The 25,339-nt window shown below is 35.3% G+C and overlaps 5 protein-coding genes across 8 annotated transcripts; 1 reads left to right on the plus strand and 4 right to left on the minus strand.

Annotated features, from left to right (window-relative positions):
* Positions 1 to 1,083: 1,083 nt before the first annotated feature.
* On the minus strand, positions 1,084 to 6,607 carry LOC102623832 (F-box/LRR-repeat protein At3g48880-like). 2 transcript variants are annotated; one of them, XM_006477379.4, is made up of 3 exons: positions 6,015 to 6,607; positions 1,909 to 2,296; positions 1,084 to 1,768 (listed from the first exon to the last, which is right to left on the minus strand). In XM_006477379.4, the coding sequence occupies exons 2-3, from the start codon at positions 2,271 to 2,273 to the stop codon at positions 1,210 to 1,212; spliced, it is 924 nt and encodes a 307-aa protein (XP_006477442.2). In that variant the 5' UTR covers positions 2,274 to 2,296; positions 6,015 to 6,607; the 3' UTR covers positions 1,084 to 1,209. The 2 variants fall into 2 exon arrangements, with proteins under 2 accessions (XP_006477442.2, XP_052294852.1); XM_052438892.1 differs by lacking the exon at positions 6,015 to 6,607 and adding an exon at positions 4,609 to 6,008.
* A 599-nt stretch (positions 6,608 to 7,206) lies between these two features.
* LOC102624311 (probable DEAD-box ATP-dependent RNA helicase 48) lies at positions 7,207 to 11,262 on the minus strand. Its single transcript, XM_006477381.4, has 10 exons — positions 10,037 to 11,262; positions 9,805 to 9,911; positions 9,434 to 9,489; positions 9,125 to 9,349; positions 8,805 to 9,011; positions 8,636 to 8,722; positions 8,321 to 8,416; positions 8,028 to 8,243; positions 7,721 to 7,903; positions 7,207 to 7,620 (listed from the first exon to the last, which is right to left on the minus strand). Exons 1-10 carry the CDS (start codon positions 11,173 to 11,175, stop codon positions 7,390 to 7,392), a joined length of 2,547 nt encoding a protein of 848 aa, XP_006477444.2. The 5' UTR covers positions 11,176 to 11,262; the 3' UTR covers positions 7,207 to 7,389.
* Positions 11,263 to 12,727: 1,465 nt separating this feature from the next.
* Positions 12,728 to 14,384, plus strand: LOC102624883 ((+)-neomenthol dehydrogenase-like). 2 transcript variants are annotated; one of them, XR_008053123.1, is made up of 5 exons: positions 12,728 to 13,024; positions 13,117 to 13,345; positions 13,432 to 13,505; positions 13,651 to 13,833; positions 13,920 to 14,384. XR_008053123.1 is itself a non-coding variant. In XM_052437100.1 (4 exons), exons 1-4 carry the CDS (start codon positions 12,990 to 12,992, stop codon positions 13,676 to 13,678), a joined length of 366 nt encoding a protein of 121 aa, XP_052293060.1. In that variant the 5' UTR covers positions 12,728 to 12,989; the 3' UTR covers positions 13,679 to 14,384. The 2 variants fall into 2 exon arrangements, 1 of the variants encoding a protein (XP_052293060.1); XM_052437100.1 differs by having other exon boundaries at positions 13,651 to 14,384.
* Positions 14,385 to 14,413: 29 nt separating this feature from the next.
* LOC102624604 (tetraspanin-10) lies at positions 14,414 to 18,362 on the minus strand. The gene is made up of 11 exons (XM_015529798.3): positions 18,078 to 18,362; positions 17,394 to 17,506; positions 17,250 to 17,304; positions 17,108 to 17,163; positions 16,269 to 16,316; positions 15,963 to 16,011; positions 15,728 to 15,811; positions 15,580 to 15,647; positions 15,285 to 15,410; positions 15,124 to 15,199; positions 14,414 to 14,769 (listed from the first exon to the last, which is right to left on the minus strand). Exons 1-11 carry the CDS (start codon positions 18,144 to 18,146, stop codon positions 14,704 to 14,706), a joined length of 810 nt encoding a protein of 269 aa, XP_015385284.2. The 5' UTR covers positions 18,147 to 18,362; the 3' UTR covers positions 14,414 to 14,703.
* Positions 18,363 to 18,867: 505 nt separating this feature from the next.
* LOC102625164 (uncharacterized) lies at positions 18,868 to 25,217 on the minus strand. 2 transcript variants are annotated; one of them, XM_015529799.3, is made up of 14 exons: positions 24,779 to 25,217; positions 23,365 to 24,067; positions 23,015 to 23,150; positions 22,824 to 22,929; positions 22,609 to 22,737; positions 22,225 to 22,524; positions 21,998 to 22,105; positions 21,325 to 21,396; positions 20,988 to 21,074; positions 20,652 to 20,723; positions 20,472 to 20,561; positions 20,172 to 20,279; positions 19,531 to 19,599; positions 18,868 to 19,294 (listed from the first exon to the last, which is right to left on the minus strand). In XM_015529799.3, exons 1-14 carry the CDS (start codon positions 25,028 to 25,030, stop codon positions 19,220 to 19,222), a joined length of 2,307 nt encoding a protein of 768 aa, XP_015385285.2. In that variant the 5' UTR covers positions 25,031 to 25,217; the 3' UTR covers positions 18,868 to 19,219. The 2 variants fall into 2 exon arrangements, with proteins under 2 accessions (XP_015385285.2, XP_006477447.2); XM_006477384.4 differs by having other exon boundaries at positions 22,639 to 22,737; positions 24,779 to 25,216.
* Positions 25,218 to 25,339: the final 122 nt, after the last annotated feature.

Genomic DNA, 25,339 nt, shown 5'->3' on the forward strand with positions numbered 1-25,339 from the left:
TAGAATAATTACTAGATATAAGGAAAAAAAAAAGATTGACTAGTGGTAAGGAGTGCTAATTCTAAAATTTAGATTCCGAGTTCGAGTTTTAATGAGTATTTAATGTGTTTTTGAATTTGATCATACGCCCTCCCTTGACATCCTTTAAAATCTTTCTTGGAATAAGAATTTCGATATCTTAACATTTAATAAACTAATACTTTAATTAAATAAAATATTGGCATGTTAGTTCTCAGAATCAACATATTAAATTATAATTTGATTAATAATATTAGTTTAATTAATAAAAAAACATTTTAATACAAATTTTTATCAATTTACGGAGATTACACCATATTCAATCGAAAGCACGGTACCGAAGTGCAGAAACCTATGTTCGAGGCATGGGCCAATCACTAGGCATGCCCTAGTGCTTAAATTTGGCCTTTTCCCAAGGACCAGTCAACAATGGCCAAACTTTACAATTCTTAAAAGGCATCATTGCCACGAGCCTTTCTTCCCTATGTGAATCCAAAGTCGTGCATTTCTTCTTTTTGATTACAGGAAAGGTACAGAAAAATTATTTTACAAGAGTTTGTTGACCATTTCAAAGAATTATACGAGTTTGAAAGGAGAATCGAGACTTTCACACAGCCTGACTCTTCAGAGTCAATGCTCGGATCATTTCAAGATTTTTAAGCATATCTTTTCAATGTCAACATCTAGGAATACAAACAGTTGTTTTCCTGCATGTCACAAACATAATTATTCTTATGGTTGAGTAGATAAAATAATGAAATGATGCCCTGAATAAGAAGGATTTTGTAGATTGGGCATCTGATGTTCACAACACTTGCCTCCTCCAGAACTCAATAGATTTCCCGGATATGTTCAAATTTTGGGCAGCTGAGATGATTTCTTTGTTTACCATTCTTAATATCCGGTGTATGAAAAACCAGCCTGAGATATCACGACTCGTGTATATTTATACACATGGAATTATTCTATTGGCCAATTGTACACACACCAACCAAAGGTATCAAAGACTCTAGATGATAACTTGTGTTCTAACAAGCAAGCAGGAATTAAGAGAATATACCAAGCTCAGGAGACAGAAGTTAATTGACAAAAACCACAAAAATGTCTGCGAAAGTTGTTTTATTAGCCCACTATATAGTATGAGTGCCAATAAGTATGACAGGCAGAGAGGGCTATTTCTACATGCTCACGTTAAAACGCAAGAGACCTTATTTCGTCATCTCGCCAAAGTCCTTTGTCATACTCGTACCACCCGAAAATGTTGTCATCATCATACTCGAACTGACAGATACTGCAGGATTGCACTTGGCAAGTGAAAAACTCCCTAAGCCGGGAGGCTTTCCCCAGGATGAAGTTATCAAGTTGCTCGATTGCCAGAAGAGGACCTGGAAATTGAGGGATCTGTCCTAGCAAGCAATGAGAAATGTTCAATGCCTCCAGACTACCCATGAGTGTCAAAATAAGGTTCAAAGCATTTTTATCTACAATTGAGGATCGTAGACTCAAGACCTTAAGCTCCGGGATAGACATAAATAAGGACATTGCGAAGTCAAGGTCGAAAGAGAACATAACTTTCAGCATAGAGAAGTTCTTGCAATTGGCACCTATCACCTGGATTATGCTGGAGGCATTAGAGATGAATGGAACAGTCAGAGATTCGAGCCCTTTCCACCACTGGATAGCAGAACGGAATCCATCCACTGTTATTTCATTACAAGGTGGTAAAGCAAGATGCTTAACCATGGGAAACCTGCAGAATATCAAGTATCAACATTATTTCCTGATTCAGCTGAACTTGATGCTTTTTCGTACTTTCACTTTTAAAGGAATTTACTTTTAATTTAAAAAAATCAATTTTAGTAAATTTTCAAGTAAAGAAACAGGAGAGACCTAGTAGCTGCATAAACCAAGTGCTCATCTTTTAGGTAGATGGAGTAATTGAAAATCAACCGTTTCACTGTCTTGCAACTGAGAATAGAAGCATTATTCAAGATATGCATGGCATTCAACCAACTAGAATGGCCGTCTGACAAACCATTAGAGTTTGAGGGAAGAATATCAAAGGCATTGCACAGCAGTACATTTAAGTCCAGTGTCTCCCAAAGAACTGGATCGCGGCTTGCTGCTCGCCATGAGCTGCAAACCTTGGAAACTGCAAAGATCAAATCTGTAACCCTAAGTGCCATAAAAATTTTCACAAGGATGTCATAATGCATGTTTTGCCAATTTCGAGAATTTGAACCCTGACTGGTCATTCCTCCTCCTCCAGAAAATCTTCCTATAAATATGCAGAAAAGGAAACATTGTAATCAGAAAATCAATGAAGATTAGTTGTCATAAAAAGGACGTCTTCTTTTGCTATGGAATAAAAGCTAAGAAAGAAATTGTGATAGGTTATAGGCAGTAACCCTGTCGAACTGCAAATGTCTACTAACAGTTCCTTACAAACCCATTAAATCTGATCTTTCAAACCTGTTCGAACTCTTTCAAATTGATCCATTTGTACATATTTGAATGATAAAGTTGTAAAAGCAAAAGGAAATAGCCCTTCATACCCAATGATTCTTTGATTTTAGAATATTAACATGTGGATTTGTTATTGCATGCATATGCAAGACACATGGCAAGAATACTGAAGAAAAGGTTCTTGAGAAACCTAACACAACTCTGTAAGCTATTAAATTCTTATGCAGGAAGATTTTTCAGTAACTAATGGTACCGAGCTTCATTGATCAAAACAGGCATAACTAGTTCAAACAACAATAAATTTGTTGGAAAAAGACTTTTATAGTCTAATACTTCTATGACACTAATTAAAATGCGATTTCATAAAATCTTAAATTTCTGTAAGAATTTTTAGTCTATATTGTCATTTATAAAGCTTATCTTCCCACATCATTAGATCAGTTGCGAAGATTTTGATCTAAAGGGGAACTCAGAGAAAAGACTGAAACAGTAAGAAAAAGATCTCAAGTTCTAAGATGATAAGCTTCAAAGCTAGAGCAACATGGACGTCTGCAATGTACATCATGACATTAATAATTTAATCATAAGTGAAGATTATGGCAAACACAGCTCATGCCTGTCCAGCCCTGCGCTATTGTATGATTCTGTCTTAAAAAAATTATTTAACAATCTTTCTTCTCTAAGATAAGAAAAGTTACAGGGAAGAAAACCATGACTGTTACAGCAGCAACCATTACATGGCAAAGCATCATATACAGAAATAAAGATCCACGGGATTGTGAAACTTTCAGAAAGTTTATCACCCTAACGAACAAAAGATTTACACTCGAGAAAATAAATTTATTAAAGAGAGACATGGAAGAAAAAAGTGGTGAATATTCCTTTAAACAACAGCGCATAATGTTTAATATCCAAATAAATGGTATTTGCCATTTAAAAATAAAAGCATATGCAAAATGCTTAGGGAAACATTTCATTCGCTGTTAAAATTACAACGTGGACATAGCACATGAGGACTTCTTCAAGACCTAAACCCCTGATAATCCAAAGAACATTGTGTTCCAGAAATCCTTCATTTTAAGTTTCCTGTTCTTTCTTTCTTTTATGGCTGATAAATCTGAAGGAAATTTTATAACAATATTCATTTTTCCATATAAACTACTCTAATTTATTACAACATGTGAACTTGCATAAGGCAACTCAGACTACCAATAATTTATGAAGTGCTGTCCTACTTCGGATAATAATTGCCACGTACATTAAAATGTCTGACATTGAACAGCACACATTAAACTATCTCGAAGATTCAACTAACCATATAACCTTGAGATCGCACCATAATTATACATTAAGACTTTGAGAAAGCTCAATTTACATTCTAGAAGAGTTGAATATGCGTGCAATTATAAGTTTAACTATATCAAGAACATTTTCTTTCTCCGAAAAAGAAAATAATAAAAGAGAGTGAAAACAACTCATGCCATGGTGACACGTGAAGCTTGTGAGAAGATCCTGACAACCAAAAATATGGGAACTGTTTCCTACTTCTCATCAGAGGAACCTCATTTTCCACATAGGATCTTTATTAAGCTGGAACCTTTTGGAGGACAATAAACTAATTATGTGAGGCTCAAGCATAAACTCGCTTCAGGTAACATGCAAATATCATATCTTTTTCTTTTCTTTATTATTCTACATTGCTTTTTGTTATTTCCTCTGATCCTGTTTCTATTTTATTTTACTTAAAACTTATTATCCTTTTCATGAAAATTTGATTAGTGTAAAATATAGAAATTACACTCAAACTGATATAAACGAGTAGGAAGACCTAGATCCTAAGTATTCTAGTAAACTAAAATTGAAGGGAAGTCACCGAAAAGACTCCATCTTACCTCATCAAATATCTTACCCTTAGGGTCTCTAGAGCTTGAAATTTTTAGTTAGACTATGGAATTATATTTTTTACAAAAAAAAAATAAAAAATTGATCTATGTTTTCAGCAGCATGTACCCACCTACCCCCCCCCCCTTCCCCTCTCCTCCCATCAAACAAAAACATGGAAACACTCATGCATTAAGAAATTAAATCAAGCAGAGAATAGTATCAGGTGAGGAGTGAACTTACCTTCTGTCAATCTATGTTAAGACTGTTTTCTAGCTTTTGAACAATCTCAATGAAATAAGAAAAGTCCATTCATATACAGGGAATCTGAGATAACTGATGACATTAGTAATGCTGTGAGTAAGATAAACATAGAAGAGTCCAGAAATTGAAAACCAGCATTGTAATGCATGAGTTAGAAAAATCTTACTACAGGAAAACCAGCTTGCATGCTTGATTGACGTGGCACACTGTCATTACCAATTGCTTAAATGTATGATGTCATCCAGCTAATTCCTTCCATAATTACAATATGACCAACATCAAAATTGACCATCCTTTAAGTACTCCTTATTAGCATTGCCCCCTTTTTTAGCATAAATGAGTGCATTAAATGTTTACTGTTTTGAGGGTTTAACTACACATTAGCACTTCTAGGACTTCATGAATGTAATTATAGCTAGGTTAAGACTTAACCATTGTTGTGTATTCACAAAGCACACAGCAATGAAGAAAAATTGATGTGCAAATCTCCATTAATATCCAGGGATAGTAGCCAATTTAATGTGATTTCCTTACATGGTTATTCTTACTCACTCTTTTGTTGCTTTACTAACTAGGTTCAAGACATGGAGATGTTCAGAAAAAGTTAATTTGAGTCAGAGATAAATCATTGCATCTCATGCCAAAAAAAAGTCAATTAGAAGTAGTTAGCCAAGGAAGTCAACAGCACAACACAAGTAAGAAAACGGAAATAAAACAATTTTCATCCGGTGAGCAAATTCAGAATCAGCCCATAAAAATAAATAAAGAAACTCACGCTACAGATGTAAAAAGGATCCATCAAGAGGTAAACCAATCAGTTATTTGAACCAAGTTACATCCTCTGTTATTGCATTTACAACACCGAAAACACTCACTATTTACTTGTATTGAAAATACTCGACTCTGTAAAATTCCATATACAAAAGTAGATAATATATTGAATTCTACAAGTTGCCCCCGGGAAATGGCAAACATCTGTCTTTAAGTGTTAATAAATTCATTAATATCCTATTTCAAGAAACAAAATTTACAGAGTATAAAACCGCAAGTACTCCATTTATCTGCTTTGGTTCTGCACAAACAATATCAATTGGAAACCGAATACTTGGCATGCTCATACAAGTGGGGGAAAAGTTGAAAACCACGGTATTCTTTCACTAGTGAAAGACTCCATTTGTTATTGGTGTCTAGCTTTTAGAGCTGTAGCCATATTCGTCTCGAAGTAAAGGCGAGAATATCCCACGGTTGTTTAACAAAATACTTACATTACGTTTAAATTTTTTTTCCAAAATTATTACTTAAAAAGTCATAATCTTATCAAACATGATCAACAATATACCAGTTAGAGTCTGCACAAGATAGAAACCAAACGTAAGCAGACTTACATGTTGTCGACTGAGCATGAACCAGTCTTTGCGGAACAAATTTGTTTCTTTAAAATCTTCGCATCCCTCTGCTCTGAGCAAAGAATTGGGATTGTTGATATGGTGGGAAATGAAGAAGAGGAAACAATTTTTTTTTTTTTTCCGCAGGGGCTTTGCCTGGCAAAGAGTGAGAATAATTTGCTTAAACAGACAGGAAGGTTTCATTTTTGTTTCTTTTCTTGTCGTTCTCAAATTCAAAGATATTATAAATGACGGCGGAATAGGGTTGCCGGAAAACATGTGCAAAGAAGAAAATGACTTGTGAAGCCCAAACTCGATGCATTGAGCTTCAACATTGCAGTGTGATTCTCTCGACATTCAAGAGAAAATTCAAAGCTTTCAAGTGCTTCCAAATTGACGAGACTCTTAAAAATTCAACACTTCATTCACAATTTAGAAGTTCAAATTGGATTCGATTTTGGAGGATGCTCGGAGAGGATTACGTGGAACCGAAACTCGGTTCGGTTTAGAGTTTAAATACCGTTGGGTTCGGTTTTTCATATTCGCTCCCGGGTTCGTTACAACTTTCGATGATGCCTAAATTTCAGACATTGATGATATGAATATATGATGATACCTACGGCGCAGCTACGGTGCAACTGTAGTATCGTGCTACAGTTATCTTTAACTGTTGAATTCATTTAAATAGATGAAGTTTATTAAAATTTAATAATTGGGTACAACTGTAGCATATGATACCACAATTGCACCACAATTTTTTTCTAATGTATATCCATAATACCATATTTTAAATGCATAATAATATTATGTTAGCAATAGCACTTTCATTCAATTGTCCCTGCATATTACAAATCTAAATAGGGTGAGACACTAAAAGATTCCATTGAGACATTTGTCATTCTTACCTTTTAAGCTTAGACGATATTAAGCAAAAAATTAATTACAAAAGTCATACATGATTTAAGATTTAAAATTTTATTTGATATTTTTTGTTCAACGTCTGGTTCATAATCTTGCAATGTATACCAGTGGGATAGGGATCCATCAATATATAAAAGAATTAAAACCTCATGTCATTTGTCCAATTATTTCACATACACCGTTGAATTTCCACTGTAATTTAAAATATATATATACACAATCACTAAACTTTCCAAGTAAAAAAAGAAAAATTACTACCAACATTAGGATGTCAATCTCAATAATAACTTTCATTCTGATTGGGGTTGGGGGGGAAGAAAAAGAAATATAATTTAACATCTTGTCACTTTTACAAAAATTTCTTCTGAAGTACATTGGTCTACTCCATGATTCAATAACCCCCCAGGTAGCTCCGCAGCTAGCAACATCAATGAATAAAGCGCGTATATTTGGTCTATTTTCGAAGTCGGATACCGGGGATATCTTTCAATCCCATTTTCAATGCTGTCTTCCTGAAGAGAGGGGGAGATCTCTGCAAACCAATGGATTGAGCAAATTTGTTTGCTAGCTCAACAAGCGTTGTCTTATCCCTCCCAATTTCCCTGATCGAGTTGTAATAACCAAGCCAAGCATGATAGGCTGCCTCTTTAACGTTGTTATCGATTTTAGCCATGTGGTTGTCCATCTGCAGATTTTAATTTATTCAAAGCATTATGAATAAGATATTGGATGGCACCAGTGCAAAAAATTGAACCAATGCATGTGACAATAAGTTAGACATGAACCTGAAGTTGAATTTCTGGATTTAGATGTGGCAACTGAAGTTTGTCAAGGGGCAGATCTTTTAAATCATCCAGGAAATATTCTTCCCATGGGGCAAGCAACAAGACACCTTCTCCTTCTTTGCCTTCTCGCCCTGTTCTTCCAAGACGATGGATGTATTGCTCCCGATCAGGAGGAATACCCACCTACCAGTAGGCAGTTTTAGATTATTATTAGAGCATGCTTACGGCTTATGCACAGGCCAAAGGCTAATAAATCAACATGCATGCAGAATAAAATTGACAGAATCATCTTGGGCTTTATGAGTACCTGAACAACTGAAGTAACATCTGGGTAATCCATTCCTCGTGCCGAAACATCAGATGTGACAAGAATTAGCCGCTTTGACGCCCTGAATTCTTCAGAGATACGGTCTCGATATAATTGAGGCTTTCTAGAATACATCTCCCTCACATTCATCTTCATTTCCCGCAGAAGCAAGTACAAGAGGGAGGTTACCATCCCAGTTGAACAGAAAACAATGACCTGAAGACAACTTCAAATTGGTAGGCCTTAAGCAAGTAAATAGAAAATGAACAAAATCCAGACGTTAATCAACTTACCTTGTAATCCGGAGTTCCCAAGATATGCTCCTTCAATAGATGGTGCAATATTTGAAAATGCAACTCGTGAGGCGCAACAAGACAAGATTGCTTAATCTGCACTGACCAACACTCATTAAATTGTGTTGTTTTCCAAGTGTAATTCATCAATAATCACAGAATCCTTTGTTAAGAAACCTTTTTCCGAATTCAAATTCCCTAAGAGGAGTTCATTAATCAATACATTGAAATGGTATAGACAAAGCAGATTATATAAAAAGCCTGAATTTTAATTGACAGCACTAGAACAAAAACATAAATATTGTACTTGCTCACCTTAACAGGAGTTTCCACCGAGCCCAGTCCAACTGTATCAATATATGTGTGTTCCCTTTTCAATACAAGCTGAGATATTCGACGAACCTGTGAAATCATACGTAATGTCAATCAAAATTTATTTATACAGGCAAGGAAAAGTACAGATGTTGGGAAAAGGACAACTAACCTCCTTCGGCATTGTTGCAGAAAACAGCAAGGACTGCCTCCGACGGGGCAAGCAGTCAACAATATTTTCCACATCCTTCCGGAATCCTAGGTCTAGTAAGTGGTCGGCTTCATCGAGTACAAGCATTTTCAATCCCATCAGGCGCACAGATAATCCGGACTTATTCTCAATATGATCCAGCAACCTGCCAGGGGTTGCAACTAGTATCTGCAAAGTTTTAATTAACAAACAAGCAATCATTATCTTCATAGCATATTTTGTTTCTCTTTCACATTCTGCTGATGTATATTTGCACAGTACAGTCAAACATGCAGCCAAACCTGGCATGGATCTGATTCTAGGCGTCTTTGATCAACTTTAAAACGTGTACCTCCAACTAGAGTTAGCACGCCTATGCCATCGTGATTCTTCAGCAGAGCAATAGCTTCTGCTGCTATCTGACTCGCTAGCTCTCTTGTGGGACAGAGAATAAGAACATATATAGGTGGCACCAGTTGAGTGGTACTGCTACTAGTGGCCTTCAAAACTGCTTCAATTGCAGGAAGCTGTTTGTGTTTAGCAGCAACACAGGCAAAAAGAATATAAAGTACTATTTAATTCACAAGAGCACAGGGGGATTTGTTGTATACCAAAAAAGCTATACTTTTTCCTGTGCCGGTTTTAGCTTTGACCACAGCATCCTTTCCTGCTCCATAAAAGAATGAGAAAGAAATATTTAAGATGCATAGCAGCTTAAATCCAACACATTAGAACATCATGTTCAAAAGGGTTACAAGAGTGCTTGTCTAATCAAACTTCAGAAAGGAGAATAATTGCTATTCCAGTGCTTCCACAGATAAAAGCTTGCTGACTTGATTCTACTCAAATAACAAGTAAACTTTAACATTGACAATAACTAGCACTAGTTTTAACTGTGACTGACAAATCGGGAAAATTCCAGTTTTCACATGCAACAGAGATCAAACATATAACAAAACCTCTAAAGCAGCAGTTAACATACCCTCAAGGCAAGCAGAAAGAGTAGCCTCCTGTACCCTGGTCATTTGAATGTAGCCAGCAGCTGTTAGTGCCTTGATAGTCAAAGGAGATATACCACATTCATCAAATCTGTAGAAACAAAGACCATTACCATCACCAATCAACACATCGAGATTCCACAATCATAATCAGTACATAAACCAGCAACCCAAATTTTCTTCCTACAGCCAAAAACTGCCAGATCAACTCCTTACCTTTTCTGACTAAGAATTGGTTCCTCTTCTCTCTTCTCCTTCTTTTCCCCATTTCCGTTCAACTTATTCTTACTAATTTCTTTTCTAATCAATTCCACCTGCTCCTCAAAATCATGCTCATCCTCAAGACTCTTTAATGGCACTCTCTTTGTTATTTTCATATCATATTTGCCCAAAGATGCACTACTCCCCATCTTCTTCACGTCCCTCCAACCTTCCACTTTCTCATCAACATCCTCAGAGTCAATATCAGAATCATCATCACTTGAAGAACTCTCATTTCTCTTAAACCTCCTTTTGCCCACAAAACATTTCTTCTTCATAAACTCACTCATATTCTTCGAATCACCATTTTCACGATTATTCCCCAAATTACGGGCAAAAGGTTTTGCTTTATTTCCTGTGTCAAAACCAGCTTTATCTCTAGTGGAAGAACCGTCGTTTCTACAAAAATTCCTCTTATCTGTCCCTGAAAAATATGCTCTCCTGACAAAATCCATCACATTTCTTGACGGAATCACAGTTTCACCATCGTTACACTCTAAATTAGGCATAAAAATCAAACTTGCGCTCTTGCTTCTATCAGAAAACTTACTTTCACTTAGCACCGAATAGTTCCTAGTTTTCACATTACTACCACTGTTAAGATTTCCACTATTATTAACTGAATTACGCTTATCTGATATCAAGCCCCTCAAATCAATCGGTGCGCCAGCTAGTCTCGGCCGTTGATTCGCTTCTGCACCCGATCGAGGCCGTTGCTCCGATTTCACAGGCCCATCGTCCTCATTCCACAAATCCTCAGCTCCTTCTTTCATGAACCGATCAGCTAACGCCTTAACATGCTCGTCGGGACTCATGGGTTTGTGCTGATTGGTTTCGGAATCCGGGTCGGCTTTATCAAATAATTTGGTCCGGATTTGGGAACGAACGCGGGCTTGGTAGAGCTGTTTCTCTTGCTCGAGGAGACGCTTTTCTTTCTCCTTGGCCTTTTTCTCGTGCATCCGCTTCCATTGCCACTTGTTTAGACCGCCGGGGAATGTCCGTGGGCCGCCGCCCATGGGTCGGGCGAAGACCCGGTTGAACCAAAGAATGTTTGTTAAGGGTTTTGAACGTTGGAGGAGAACCGAAGAGGACATGGTGGCTTGTTTAGTTTAGGGTTTTAAGAGAAAAATGACGACGATGGTTCAGGCCTCAGGGTTTAAGAAAGAAAGTAAAGGGGGGATTTTTAGTTTGTTTTATATTTTAAATAAAGGGTTTATAGTTAACGACATAAACCCTACGTTACATTAGCTGTATGTTGCAGCTAAAAATTTTTAAACCCTTAGAAAAGATAATAATTATTGAAAAGATTAATAATTTTTATAGTTTTATTTTACACCCCCAAGCTGCAGCCAGGTAATAGAACCGTTAGTCTTTTATTTTTATTTTTAAGTTCTCCATTTATATTTATAGCAAATTTAGTACTAAATTACTCAACTTTTTTTTTCTATTTTATTTAATTGAATCTCTAACTTATTTAATCTTATATCTATTGAGTATTTATTGATTATATTAATGGTCTCTTATTTTAATATATCATGATAATCAATATTGAAGCCTTTTATGAATTGTTTAATTTTATTAAATTCTTTACTTAGTTGATCTCTTAACTTATTAATTTATTTTATATTTCCTTCATTGAAATTATTAATTTCTAATATTTTGTTTACCCTTTCTATATCATTTATAGATTAATTTGAGCTTTCTAATTTATTTAATAAATACAGTGACATTTAATTTAATTGATTATTTCTTCACATGTTTGAATCATTGATCAGATCAAATGGTTTAAAATCTTTCGTTAAAGGTTTTGGTAATTTATTCAATGTAACATCTTTTTAATAATTCATTAGATTTCTAATATATATATATATATCACATATAATATCTCTTATAATTCAAGATACTAAATTTAAATTAAAAAATCTATGTGACATCGCTGATAGTATGTATTTAGGATGAAAAATAGATTGAATGTGTGTGTGTGTCTATGTGTTTGTTAGAAGAAAAACCTAGTCTATGTCTTAAGAGAGAAAATAAATTATAAATGTAGGTACAAAAATTTATTCAGAATTTGTGATTTTTATAAATATATAATAACAATTTAAATCTTTATAAAAATATAGTAAAAACTTTATAAAGTTTTAAAAATAGTTATAGAAGAGATGGATGAGAAAACCATTAATTATAAAAAAAAATTAATGAGGACTTATTTGAAAAAATAAGTAAATATATGATTAAAAATAAAATTTTCTATAAATAACAATTATACATGTACTTCGTTTTAAGTTAAAATTATTTTTATCCATTAGATTTAAGAAATATCAAAATCAATGATCTATATTTATTGATTGTTTGTTACATTATTTGTAAGGTAAGCTTTGCCAAATTAGAGAACATCATTCCTTAACAATCTAATAAATTTTAAAAATTAAAAAAAAAATTATTCAACGCCCAAATTTGATGAAGGAAAAGAATGTTGGCATGAACATGGTTTTCCATGTTTTTAAAAGTATTTTTAAATTCCCATTTTCCCCAACTGCTGATGCCTCTAGCCGTACATAAGATTCTTTGCTTATAATTTCAATATTCAGTTTGATTTTTAAATATTTTACATTTTGTCACGTTGATAAATCACAAGCATAACATATTTCATTCCTGCTAACCTATTCCTTCTAAAAAATTTCTCCAGAATCCATGAAATAAAGCAATTTAATTTCAAAGAATAAATAATTCAAGAGAAACAGACCCACAAATTAGATGCCACCTACCTACCACAAAGTTCCACGACCATTTTGTCGTAAAGAAAAGTTGTTTCATGGCATGGAAAATTGAGGCTCACACGAATAATATCACCAGGAAAGAAAGAACAAATTTCAACTCGGGGCTCTGATGCGATGTTTTAACAGATATGGAGGAAACCAATACCAGAAGCACAGCAAAAAGGTGTGTACATCTCATGGTTCAAGAAAGAAACTTGTTCCTTCTCACAAGCCAAGTTCACAGTTCCATCTTTGCAACATGCACTGTTGATTCAGGAATGCCGTTGTGACCGGAGCAAACAAAGGAATTGGACTGGAGATATGCCGCCAGTTAGCATCTAATGGAGTTGAGGTCATACTGACCGCTAGAGATGAGCAAGGGGGGATCGAAGCTGTCGAAAATTTAAGACAATCTGGTGTTTCTAATTTTGTATTTCACCAGCTTGATGTGAAGGATTCTGCCAGCGCATTTATTGAAACTCACTTTGGAAAGCTTGATATCCTGGTAACAGACCTGATGTTTTAGTATGGCATCAGTGCAGGTATAATTTTCTCGGGAAATTGTAAAATGCTCTTTTCACTTCTACGCAGGTGAATAATGCAGGGGATGGTGGAATAATTATGAACAGTGAAGCTTTCAGAGCATTCAGGCCAGTGGACAGAAGGTCTGTAAAGTATTTATTGATCTGAATTCGAGCTACTACCTTGCAGCATCTGTTGTTTTTCTTCCCTATTTAGTTACATAAGCACAAAATGTGATGACATACAACACATTGCAATATGATCAAATTTCATGTTTGATTCATGCAGGTTACTGAAAATAATGCTAGTTTGTTAAAGGGAATAATGGACCAGACATATGAGAAGACAAAAGAATGCCTGGAGACAAATTTCTATAGAACCAAAAGGGTAACTGAAGCACTTCTTCCCTTACTGCAGCTCTCCAAGTCAGCCAGAATAGTGAACATGTCTTCCTTCTATGGACAGCTAAAGGTAATTAAAGAAATGGGACAAACCAATTATGTTTATTTGAAATTTGAAACAAATAATTCTGTTACGATTATTGCTTCTTGTTTCAGTATATCGGCAATGAAAAGGCTCAAGCAGAACTTGGGAATATAGAGAGCCTAACAGTTGAGCGGCTAGATGAGACTGTGTAATGGTTTTTGAGGGATTTCAAAGAGAATAAGCTGCAGGCTAACGCCTCGCCTATAACTGTATCTGCATATAGAGTATCAAAAGCTGCAGTGAACGCTTAAACAAGAATCATAGCAGGTAAATATCCCAGTTTCAAAGTAAATTGTGTTCATCCTGGATTGGTAAAAACAGATATGATTTGTAACACCGGAAGCATGACTGTTGAAGAAGGCGCTAGAGCTCCTGTTATGTTGGCTCCGTCACCTGATGATGGTCCTTCAGGCCTCTTTTATGATGAGATGAATGTATCTAGCTTCTAATCTAGTAAGTAACAGGGCTAGGAGACATTTAATCATTGTTTAACAAAATTGAAAGAAATGTAAGCTTTGAAGTTTCCTGTTTCTCAATATTTCGATCTAAACATGTTAGACAAAGATGCAAAAGTAATACTTTGATACTCAAAAGATGAAATAATTACAGATATAGCATTGCCACATTGTTTCAAGGTCATCAGAAAGAAAAACATTCACTTAGTATTCAATGCTTCAGAAAGAAAGCCTCTAGCCACTAACTTTTGAATCATGACGGGAGAATAATGCTCACTTATCTCTCTGTTTTGCTTAAGAATATTAAGGTAAATTCTCTCAGGTCAAAGCATGAGAACCTTCAGGAACAGTACTTGATTCCTTCTGCAGAAAAGATTTGAATTGCAGGTGCGGCATTTTTTTAAATTTTTGAGCGGCTTCTAACAGCATTTCTCCTTGCGCAGCATCCCACAAAGTATACAATTGACTGACAGTGAAAAATTGACATGAGATAAATCAAGAACAATCGTTATTGACAATTATAGATATACCTGAATAAATGAAGCAGCAATGCATGGTGTCAAATTTCTTAAACAGCCTTGCCAGAAGGAAGAATATAAAGCAACACACTGCTTTTATTATATGAAGATAATTGGCGTTCAATAAACTTGTAGCAGCAATTCAAGTCAGTTTATCTCTCACAATAAAATTTCAAATCGCATTTTCACATAAGCAATAATAGAGGTGTATTCAAATTTTTTTATTTTTAATAAGTTGGCTTGATTAATGATAGAAAATAGCATGATGTCTGTCGCAAAATGGTGAATGGTTAGTTTCTTACCAAAACAACAAAAAGAATCAAATTAAAAATAGCCACAACTCTCCACTCAATTTTCATGTACTGTGCAACTCCAGCCCTGCAAAATGATTAAAGAAACATTGAGGATATCTGATGAAAAAGGAAAGGGAAGATGGGTAAAATGAAAAATGGATGATATTTACTTGCAGGAATCACAATTGTAGCACTTGACAGCCCGTGAATTTTTGTAAAGCTTGCAGTCCTTGTTGGAACTAGTGGGATGAAAGCTCAAATCATAGTATGAAGCATTGACAACTGGATAACCGCATCTAGGAATACAGATAAATCCCAACGAAAATTATATCAGTCCAACAGAAGTTTTCATCACATCAATACACTAGGGTATTTAGACGCTGAAGACAATCACTTAACTTACACTGTTACACAGTTATGAATGAAATGAATTGGAATGAAACATAAAGCAACCAAGGAACCTACTCAAATGGTGGTCGACAGCAACCGGCTTCAATGGGGGTCAGTTTTGCAGATTTAAATTGTTTAAGAGTCTGTGATCAACAAGTAAAAACATTGAAACTTATAAAACAGAGATAGATAAGAAAGACAAAGCTTGAAGTCGAACGTGGACCTTATATTTTTTTGATAGATTATTGCAATCCTCAGATTTTACAAGACAGCTCTTCAAGCGCTTCCAGTTCCCAGGATTATTCAGCTGCAACAAGACAAATCTAAGAATAATGGACAACAAACTTCTCTCTCGCTCTCTCATGGGAGTGGGGGAAGGGGGATTGTACAAACAAATTGTAGATATCAAATTCCACTCTCTGTCTTAGAACCATACATCATAGAGAAAGAAACATTACATGATTCAGAAACCATGAACTGTAATCTTTAAGTTGATACTCCTTGTACCTAAAACAATAAGAAGTTAACAGTTGTTAGCATACCAATCCCAGCTGACTAATAAAAAAAAATAACTGAACATGTGCTGGCTTATTCATTTATATATCAGTATATCACTAGGTGATACAGCCCAATCTGCTGACAAGTACAAATATGTGGCTGTTATCTTGTCAATGTGAGTCAAAGCTACATATGAAGTGGAATTTCCTAACCAAAAGCAAAAATCAGAGACAACAATTTTCTTTAAATGAATTAAATTGTCTTACCTCAAACCAGCAACACTATGGCCCGATCCATTATTTGTTATGATAAATCTACAACAAATGGAAATTATCACTTGTTACAAGGATGCAAGAGATTTGTTTTCAAATTAACAAAACATAAAAACGCGGCCTAGTAAATTACTCAATTAAGATGGGGAGGGTCATCAACAGGAGCTTACATCTCTAGCGAAGTGCTAAAGCCTGGGAGGCTAAAGCATGCTAGTTCATTGGTCACTATTTACCATACAACGGCTGGGGATTGAAGAGACATGCAGAAGAAACCTAAGGCCATGTAGCACTTTCAAGATATACATTTGTGAACCATCATATTTCTCTTCAGGTCATTGAAACCATGGAGAAATAACTACATGATCATTGGTTCCTTCTTCTTCAATTTGAAACAAGTTTAGCTACACAATCCTTATTATATATACTTAATAAATTTGAAGAAATACTGTTCTAACAATCTGTGAGAAAATAATAATATTTTCAGCTTTCCCCCTGTTCATATATATAAAAGGATATTTCCAACTGTACCATGATGCTACTCAGTTACATTTTTGGCCATAAAGGCTTTGTGAACTATAAGATATACAACTTAAACAGCCCTCTGCATCTGCAGCCAGAGGCACCCCATTTTTCACAAGCATCATAAACCTCCAACAAACCAGAAAAGCAGACATACACAATTTCACGAAGAAAATGGAGCAACAATATATGGACTTGAGTTCAAAAGCACTTATGGCCTCGACAGATACACATAGTTCAAGACAAATGTTATCATGTATCTAGAATAAAATTAGGGTGAGAATAAACTTCAACACTGCAGCAAAAATACTTACGCCAATACTGTGAATACCAAAATTGCCACCAGAACAAGACACAACATGATGAGATACTGCAAGTAAGAAGTCAAGGAAGTGTTTTGCAGCTAAAAATAGGATTTGGATAAAGCAAAATGATCATTTGCAAAAATAAGGATACAATCCACAAAAGGATAGTGTTGTTCTTCAATGCTCCCAAGAATCCAATTATAGATCTAGAATCAAAAGAACAGGAGCGTGCATCAGTAATACCATATACAATAATATCATAAAAGGATTCTTAATTTCAAAATTGAAATCTTACATTATGAAGATCAATGCACCAAGGCCTAGGACAGGAAGAGTGAGGGACCTCCGACAGTTGTCATGATGAGTGCTCATCCACACCCCAAAAATTATAATAGTTATAGCTAAAAGCTGCACATTAGAGATATAAATAAGCATGAAATCACAAGAATGAGCAAGATACAATCCAATCCCTCATTTCCATTTCTTTTAAGTTACAGCTATTAAACAATATAACCCACTAGATCAAGTAACTCACGCGCCGCGGAAGGGGGGGTGGGGGGGGGGGGGGGAAAAAAATGTTGCCTTAGGATAAACCAAGATAGAGGTTTAAAACTTGTATTTTGCTATAATATATTACCAAAAAGAAAAAAATCTAATACAGAACTAGAAAAAGAAAAACAGCATTAACAAATCATCAATGCATAAGAATATTGTACAGAAATGGACCAAGTAGACAACAAACAAACTCGAATGCCAGAAATCCAACGACAAATAAAACGGTAGCAAAATACATAACCAAAGGAACAGAAAACAAACCCATTACAACCCAGCTGACAAGATAATGACAGTAAATCAAGATATGGAGCATGCATAAAAAAGGGTCACTAGATAATGCAACAAGGAACGAAATTTGCGAGACAAAAAACCAAATGTAAAATGAAAAGAAATATAATAAATTTTTAAAAGAAGAAACGCATACCATAGTGAGAAAGTTGATCCATCTGATGATAAAAGTGCTTGTTCCCATACCCATTTTTGCTTGCTTCATCTGCCGGACCACCACCACCACCACCACTCTCTCTATCTAATTGAATAAAATAAAAATAAACTTTAAAGCAAAGCAAGAAGAGGAGACAGAGATTTTCTGACAAATATAGACAATGAGTAGAAGCTTCAGTTGCTTGTGAGCTTCTTGTCTGAACTGGCACTTGAAGTATAAGAAAAGAGAAGTGGGCAGGCAAAGATAGAAACAAAGGAGGACTGTGTAGGTGGAATAACGTGGAAAGAGTGAGGGTATCTTTGTCAATGTAAAAATACATGCACATAATTCGCGTTCGACTCGTCACACTCAATATCGTAACACGCCACGACATGAAAATATCGGATTTAATGATTCATGCTCATCTAACATCCGATCTATCTTTTATTCTCCGTCTCAGGTGTTTTGGTCAAACTAACGTTGACCCATGTCATTCAGACAAGACACGCCACCTTTTTGTCTTTTAGTTTTTTTTTTTTTTATTTAACACTGTGTGTTGGTATTTTCATTTCAGTAATTAAGATGTCAATAATGGTAAATAACAAACAAAATCTTACGCGTTCAGGAATTCAGATAAATTTACCGACCGGTATTTTTTTCCCTCAATTTAAAATTTTCCCATATTATTTACCAATTTTGATCCCTTAGAACACGATCGGCACCAGCCAGTTCTTTATTTGTTTGTAGATTAACAAAATAAAAGTAAATAAATAAATAAATAAAGGCTATATCAAGAGAATCTCAGTAATAACTACTAAATGATCTAATAGCTTATGCATTTCACTCACATAACAACTATAGCATTACTACTTACTTTTAACAACATGAAAAAATTAAAAAGGAAAATGTAGCTGTTGTATGAACAGTCGATCGCCATCCCCTGTCAAAACTCTCCCATGAATGAAGTAAAAAAGAATTTGTAGCACAAGATTTTCATTCGTTTCTTTCTTTTTCCTCTTATCATATGTCTGGACGCCTGCCAGGATCACCTGCATTCTCGAGATAATGTCGTGGAGATGTCTTCCGTAGAGGCTTACTACGAAAATGAAGCAATTTGACAACTACCATCGAACAAGAATATACTATTCGACTCTGTTTGTGCAAGATAAAATTGTTGATTTCATTGCTTCTTTATCCAAGGATGCTTGCACTATTACCTGCCCAAAATAGAAAATGGATTGATTATATTCTTTATAGCATTCACTTCTTTACTTCTTCGACATTACTAAAAATTAAAGAGGCCTACCAAATTTTAGCCATATTAAGTAAAAAGGCTGTACAATATAACTCTTATTGAAGGGAAGCCTAATTTTAGCATTATAGATACGACCACCAGATCTTCTAAACTAACAACAATAATAATATCATCAGATTAAGTTATGAAGATCTTCACCTCTTGCACTTTGTTCCCTGATCGAGCAAGTAACTTGTACTGATTCTCGAACATTGTTGACATATAAACCTGCACCATAAGGAAAGTTGAAAGCAGAAAATTTATTCAACTGATTCTGGCTAGAGAAAATAAATAGGAGACTACAGAGCGACTGACATTTTTTCCCCCCATATATCATCAAAAAAGAATTGCAAAGTCAGAGAGCTAACACCACAATGGATGTACTAAATATAATAGTTAAAAGTGGAGCCAAGCACTGGACCGTGCATTGCTCTTGTACAATTCGACGCCGGTTCTTAGGATAAAAATGAAAAAATAATAAAGAGTAAGGTTTACTGAAAGGTAAAACTGTTTAGGTGAAAAGAAAACAATTCATTCTTCTAAATAAAATCAGGCCGTGTTTCCAAACCAGGAACAAACAGAAAGGCAGTCCACATGATTATTGGTAGAAGACATGCACACAATAACATGATCTGGTGCAACAATTCAATTTGCAAAAGTATATAATTCAATGGTTCGACAAGTTTTCGCAGAACATTGTCAACATTTAAGTTGAAAGTTTTCAAAGAACAATTCTATTTAATCTTTTTCATGAATTATTAAATCCATCACTGCTAGATTCTAGCTGTTAGGGTCTTCACCTGAAATGTCGGAGCTAAACCAGGGCTTACAAAGAAACGGCCTTTTGATACAGACTCAATCCCATCCACCTTTTGCAGTTCTCTTATAAGAGATTCCACATCAGCCCACTGAAAATTTGGGAAACAAACTGTCAGTATCAATTACAGAACAGAAATAGACAGAAATTTTATATATATACCCTCTAAAGAGCACCCTATATTTTGCAAAGATGCACATATTGCACGAAGATAGGAAATTGAAATCTGATATGTTAGTTTCTGTCATAAAATCTCATCATATTCATGGGCAGAAACAAAAACCTCAGTATCGGCTTGAGCAGCTTCCAATCTCCCATCCAAGGGATCACGACCACCAACCACAGACTCCAAGGCATCAGTCAGTGGATCCGGCTGCCACAGGATACATAAATTTAATATCTAATCACGTTATTTCCTGAAAATAAATAGAAACTTGCACAGTGAAAAAGTTAGGTGAAATACCGTAATCTCCTTCAATGACAGAAAAATGCGCTCAAGTGCAAAATCTAGTTGATGAACTTTTGCCTCCACAACCTGAAACCAGAAAAATTACCTTCAAACTGAAACAAGATCTGAAAAGAGGTAGCTAGTAATGAGGCCAGCGTGCACATGTCTTAACAAGTTCAAATAAAAAACAATGCATCAAAACAACATGGAAAAATGTAGAGTATGATTATTGGGCAAGAAGATCAACAGAATTTAGGCATACCACTTTTAGTAAACAAGTCTGTATGGCAGGGAACATAATAAGCAAATATTTAATGAAGTAAAATTTAACCACAAACTAAACTGATATACCTGCCCAATTTTGAAGTATGATGCCGGGTCCAAAGTGGCATCCCATGACACTTCGGTCTGGTGAATTAAAGCAGGCACACCTTCAACCTGTATCAAAGTAGCTGAGTCAAATGTAAATTAAAAGGGAATGGTTCTAAGACGTTAGAGTCTTTGGCTCCATGGAATTGAACTTATTAGAAAATCAACAGGAGGATGAAGCTTAAAATCGACAAGGTCCTTTATGACAGACTACTAATGAATCACTTCTGCAGATATATGCCACTCAAATAGCAATTCTATGATAACAACACAGATGACAAACTTAAATTTGAAAAAAAAAGGCAAATATGTAATTCACCTCAACAAAAACACCAAAATAAGTTATCTTCTTAATGCAGCACTTCACTATATCTCCAATGCGAAGTTTGGCCTGCAATATTGAACGGCATAGAAGTTCTCAGACTTCAAATATCAAACAGAAACTAGCTATGAGTCAATAAAAATGGTAGCAATTTGAGTATTCAGAGAAGGATTTTTATTTCATGGTCTATATGTTTTCTTTCAAAATATATTTCCAGAAATTTTTAGTTCATTCAAAGCCAATTTCCAACATATATCCTACAAACTTCATATTATAAAGGGAACAAAATAAGTCAAGAAAACCTGTTTTTGCATACATCTCACATGCAACTTAACCAAAGTACTCAAGAATTTGAATTTGGATGGGGGTGTTGGCAAGTGGGGAGTGGGAAGGGAGGGAGATATGAACAGAAAAGTTCCCCTCTTAAGCTATATTTGAGGTACTCATATAAAGGGATCTCACTTCCAGAGGATAAGTTTAATAGCCTCTTAATTAATTAAATATAAGTACAAGTACAACTATTAAACTTTAACAGCCTAAATGTATAAGAAGAGATACAGTGTATGCTGTGAAGATATTACAGATTATTTTCAAAAACATTAGAGTTAGTATTAGAAAAATGAGGAACAGAAAGCATTCGAGAAGTATTACAACTAAGGTAACTTCTCACCATGAGACTTCTCTTTTTCTCGACCAATTCTTCCCTTTCTTTTGGTCTCACAGAAACAATAAGTTTTCTGAATTTCCGGTCAGCCATTACAACATTCACATTGATTTTCTGCAAAGAGAACTTTCATCAATATTGCTTTCACCATTCTTTTTCCCCAAATATGAAAATTAAGCAATGCGCAATGTAGAAACAGGTAAGATTCAAACATCAAACTTTATCTTTCAGACCTGGCCAACAAATGATAACAAGAATTTCAGTTTCTCTTGATCGTATATTCTAAGAAGATCATCCAATTTCATTTCTGGGGAAATTTCTCCCTCAATTTCTTGATTGCTTTCCAAATCTACACTTGAGTCAGGAGTAGAAGTCTTATTTTGCATATCACGATTTCCAATGATTGCTAAACTTTGCCTGTACATTGATGGGTCTAAGCCCTTCCCTCTCAACCATGTTTCAAATGCTAAGAACTTCCACTTGGTAGCAAGATTTCGGTAAGGCAAAAATCCAACCAAAGAGCCAAAAGATACCTTCACAACATCAAATCATATTCAGAACACCAGATGGATATTCAGTTTTGCAACGAAAATGGTAAAGAAGAGAAAAAGAAAAACCTTGTTAAGTGCTTTTGGTAGCATACTTACAGCAAAACCTCTGGTGCTAGCACTTATTAACTCTACTTGTGTTCTTTCTCCCGTCTTAACTAGACTTTCAGCCCTCGCCCAATCTGCACCTTCATGTTCCTACAATTCAATAATGCGGCCAGCATTATCACAAAATGTTTGTCAGCAAAAGAATACAAATGGTCAGGATTGGATTATATTTTGACCTGCAAAGGTGATGTAGAATGGAGATTATTAAGCTTGATATCATTCAGAGTACTCTCAGAACTCATGACAATTGCCTCCTCTCTTTCTTTAATGGATTGGTCTAATCTATAACAAAACAACCTGTTAATTAAATCCAATCTACCAAGGTAATAACTGAATAATGGAAAAATTAGAAAAGCAATTCAGATACCTCCTTGGTTTTTTTGGCAGTGAGGATTCCATAGCAATCTCCACACTGGAATCCACCAAATTTCTTTCAGATGACACATCAGCAGAAGTCTCAACCTCAGTGGACATCATTTTAATCTGCTCAGGCTGCTGCATTCCTTGAAAGATCAAGCACAATATCAGTTTCAACCTTTTTAAGCAAAATGCTCTTCTGCTCTTGCTTAGACAGGAAGAGGACGAATAAGATAAATTTAGGTGTTGAGTTGCAATATGAACACAGGAAAAAAGGAAACCCTACAGAACCAACAAATATCACAGACAATTCCAACCAAAGAAACTTTTTTCAAGCAACATGACTATATTGTGCATTACCTATGACAGAGTTATCTTCTAGTGTAGGTTCCTCTAAGACGTTGTCATGACCCTTAACTCTGGTTTCCGCATCTCCTAATTGTTCTTGTTTTTCATCAAGATTTGCCTTCACAGTCATTGCTGAAGGCTTTTCCAATAGTGTGAAATCAACATAATTATTTTCCCCTTCTGCATTTCTTGTTTTCACCCCAGTACCATCATCAGCAAATTTGGCCTCTGCAAAACCAGAAATATCTGCTTTCTTATCATCATTTACATTTACAGTTGTTGCTTCTGGCCTTCTCAAGAGCGTCATATCACTAAACTTCTCCTTTGCTTGCTCATTCTTCATTTTCAATGACAAATTAGGTTTCATCCTCAATCTTGACGGCATATCTTCAACATCATCCGCATTGACCATAGTCGGCTTTCTCAAGATAACATTAGGGATGCTACTCTTGCTTCTATCTATTGCTCTTCTAACTGATGGGCTTGGTTTCTTTATCTGGGGCTCAAGAGGCCTATCGCTGTCTTGGGATTTGACTCCTTTCTTTGGAACTGGCCGCACCAAATTCAATCCATCTGATGAACTTGATGATGGTTTTTTTTCATCAGACACGTCAAAGGGAACCTCATTTATTTCTGGCATTTTGCCCTTATTCTTATAAAATTGTTTTTCAATTTCAAGATAAGATGCTTCTGGATTCACTTTTCTACCCATAATCTGCTTACTTAAATGAAATTGTTGTCAGTTTCAGTAAATGAAAATCAGTCACAAGTTCAAGTCTAATAGTAGAATGTAGAAATTCATGACAAAATTTTTGTATGCTTAGTTTGGAGAACGTCATTCGTATTATTTGAACGGGAAAGGGAAAAAAAAAGGAAAAAAAAAATCAAACACAGCTTGTTAATGAGCTTGTTATGGGGTGAAACCAGTACAACTCTCCAACTCAAGATTTATTTGCCCATTTCTTGATCTTCGGTAGTAAAACATCAAAACACAGCATCAATACAAGCATAAATGTATACGCATACCTCTAACATGCATATAATTATACATTTTTGTTAACAAAACTGAAATTACAACTAGAGACTCACACGGCTAGTTGAACACTAGAAATTCAGAGCAAAATGTTACTATATTACTATGCTTCCTTTGTTTTAAAACAATTTGCATTCCAAAAAACAAACAGGCAACAAATGTTCCAAATTTGCCTAATGAAAAGTTACTCTAAAATCCAGATCAATACTAACTCCGTTCAAGCTCAGAAATCTTTCCATTTGCTAATTTACCAAATAAAGCATCTAAAAACAACACTGAATACATGCATACTTATTACGTATGTATAAAGCCCTCCACATACATACAAACATAAATTCATGTAAACATAATAATTAAAAAGAAAAAGGAACAAGCAAAAGGGAAAGAGGGAACCTTGGCAAGGGTGAGTTTGGGGTCTTCACCAAGCATTTTGCCAAACTTGAGCTCCATAAGGTCCCACTGATCAAACTTAGGCTCTTCTTTCGCTGCAAATACGCAAAATTTACTTCTTTGAGGGAAATAAATGTTTTTTCTTCTTACTCTTACTCTTGTTCTACTTCTTGAGCTCGACACCGAATGAAAAAGAAAATTTTTAGCAGAGAAAGAGCTGGCAGTCGCAGTGGTGGTGACGAAGAGGCCGTCCATTTCTGGTTAAATGACAAAGTAATAAGCTTATCAGACGGCTAAGAATAGCATTTGCCTTGCTGGGTTTTATCTGTTGTTTGATTTTTATGAGTTCAGACTTCAGTGAGTGCTTCCAGGTTCTATTTGATTGAAAACTGATGTAGTATTGAGAGTTTTGGGGTATGTTTGTGTAGATAGGAGAAGGCCAATTGAGGGAAAAGATGAGTTTATCTATCATCAAAGATGATAACGTGGCAGTCTATTGTTGTCTGTGCTTTTAGGGAGCCACTAGATATATGCCATGTGGATACGAAGTAGAAACTACAAGCT

The sequence above is a fragment of the Citrus sinensis genome, chromosome 3 (assembly GCF_022201045.2).
Source record: "Citrus sinensis cultivar Valencia sweet orange chromosome 3, DVS_A1.0, whole genome shotgun sequence".
NCBI classification, from domain to species: domain Eukaryota; kingdom Viridiplantae; phylum Streptophyta; class Magnoliopsida; order Sapindales; family Rutaceae; genus Citrus; species Citrus sinensis.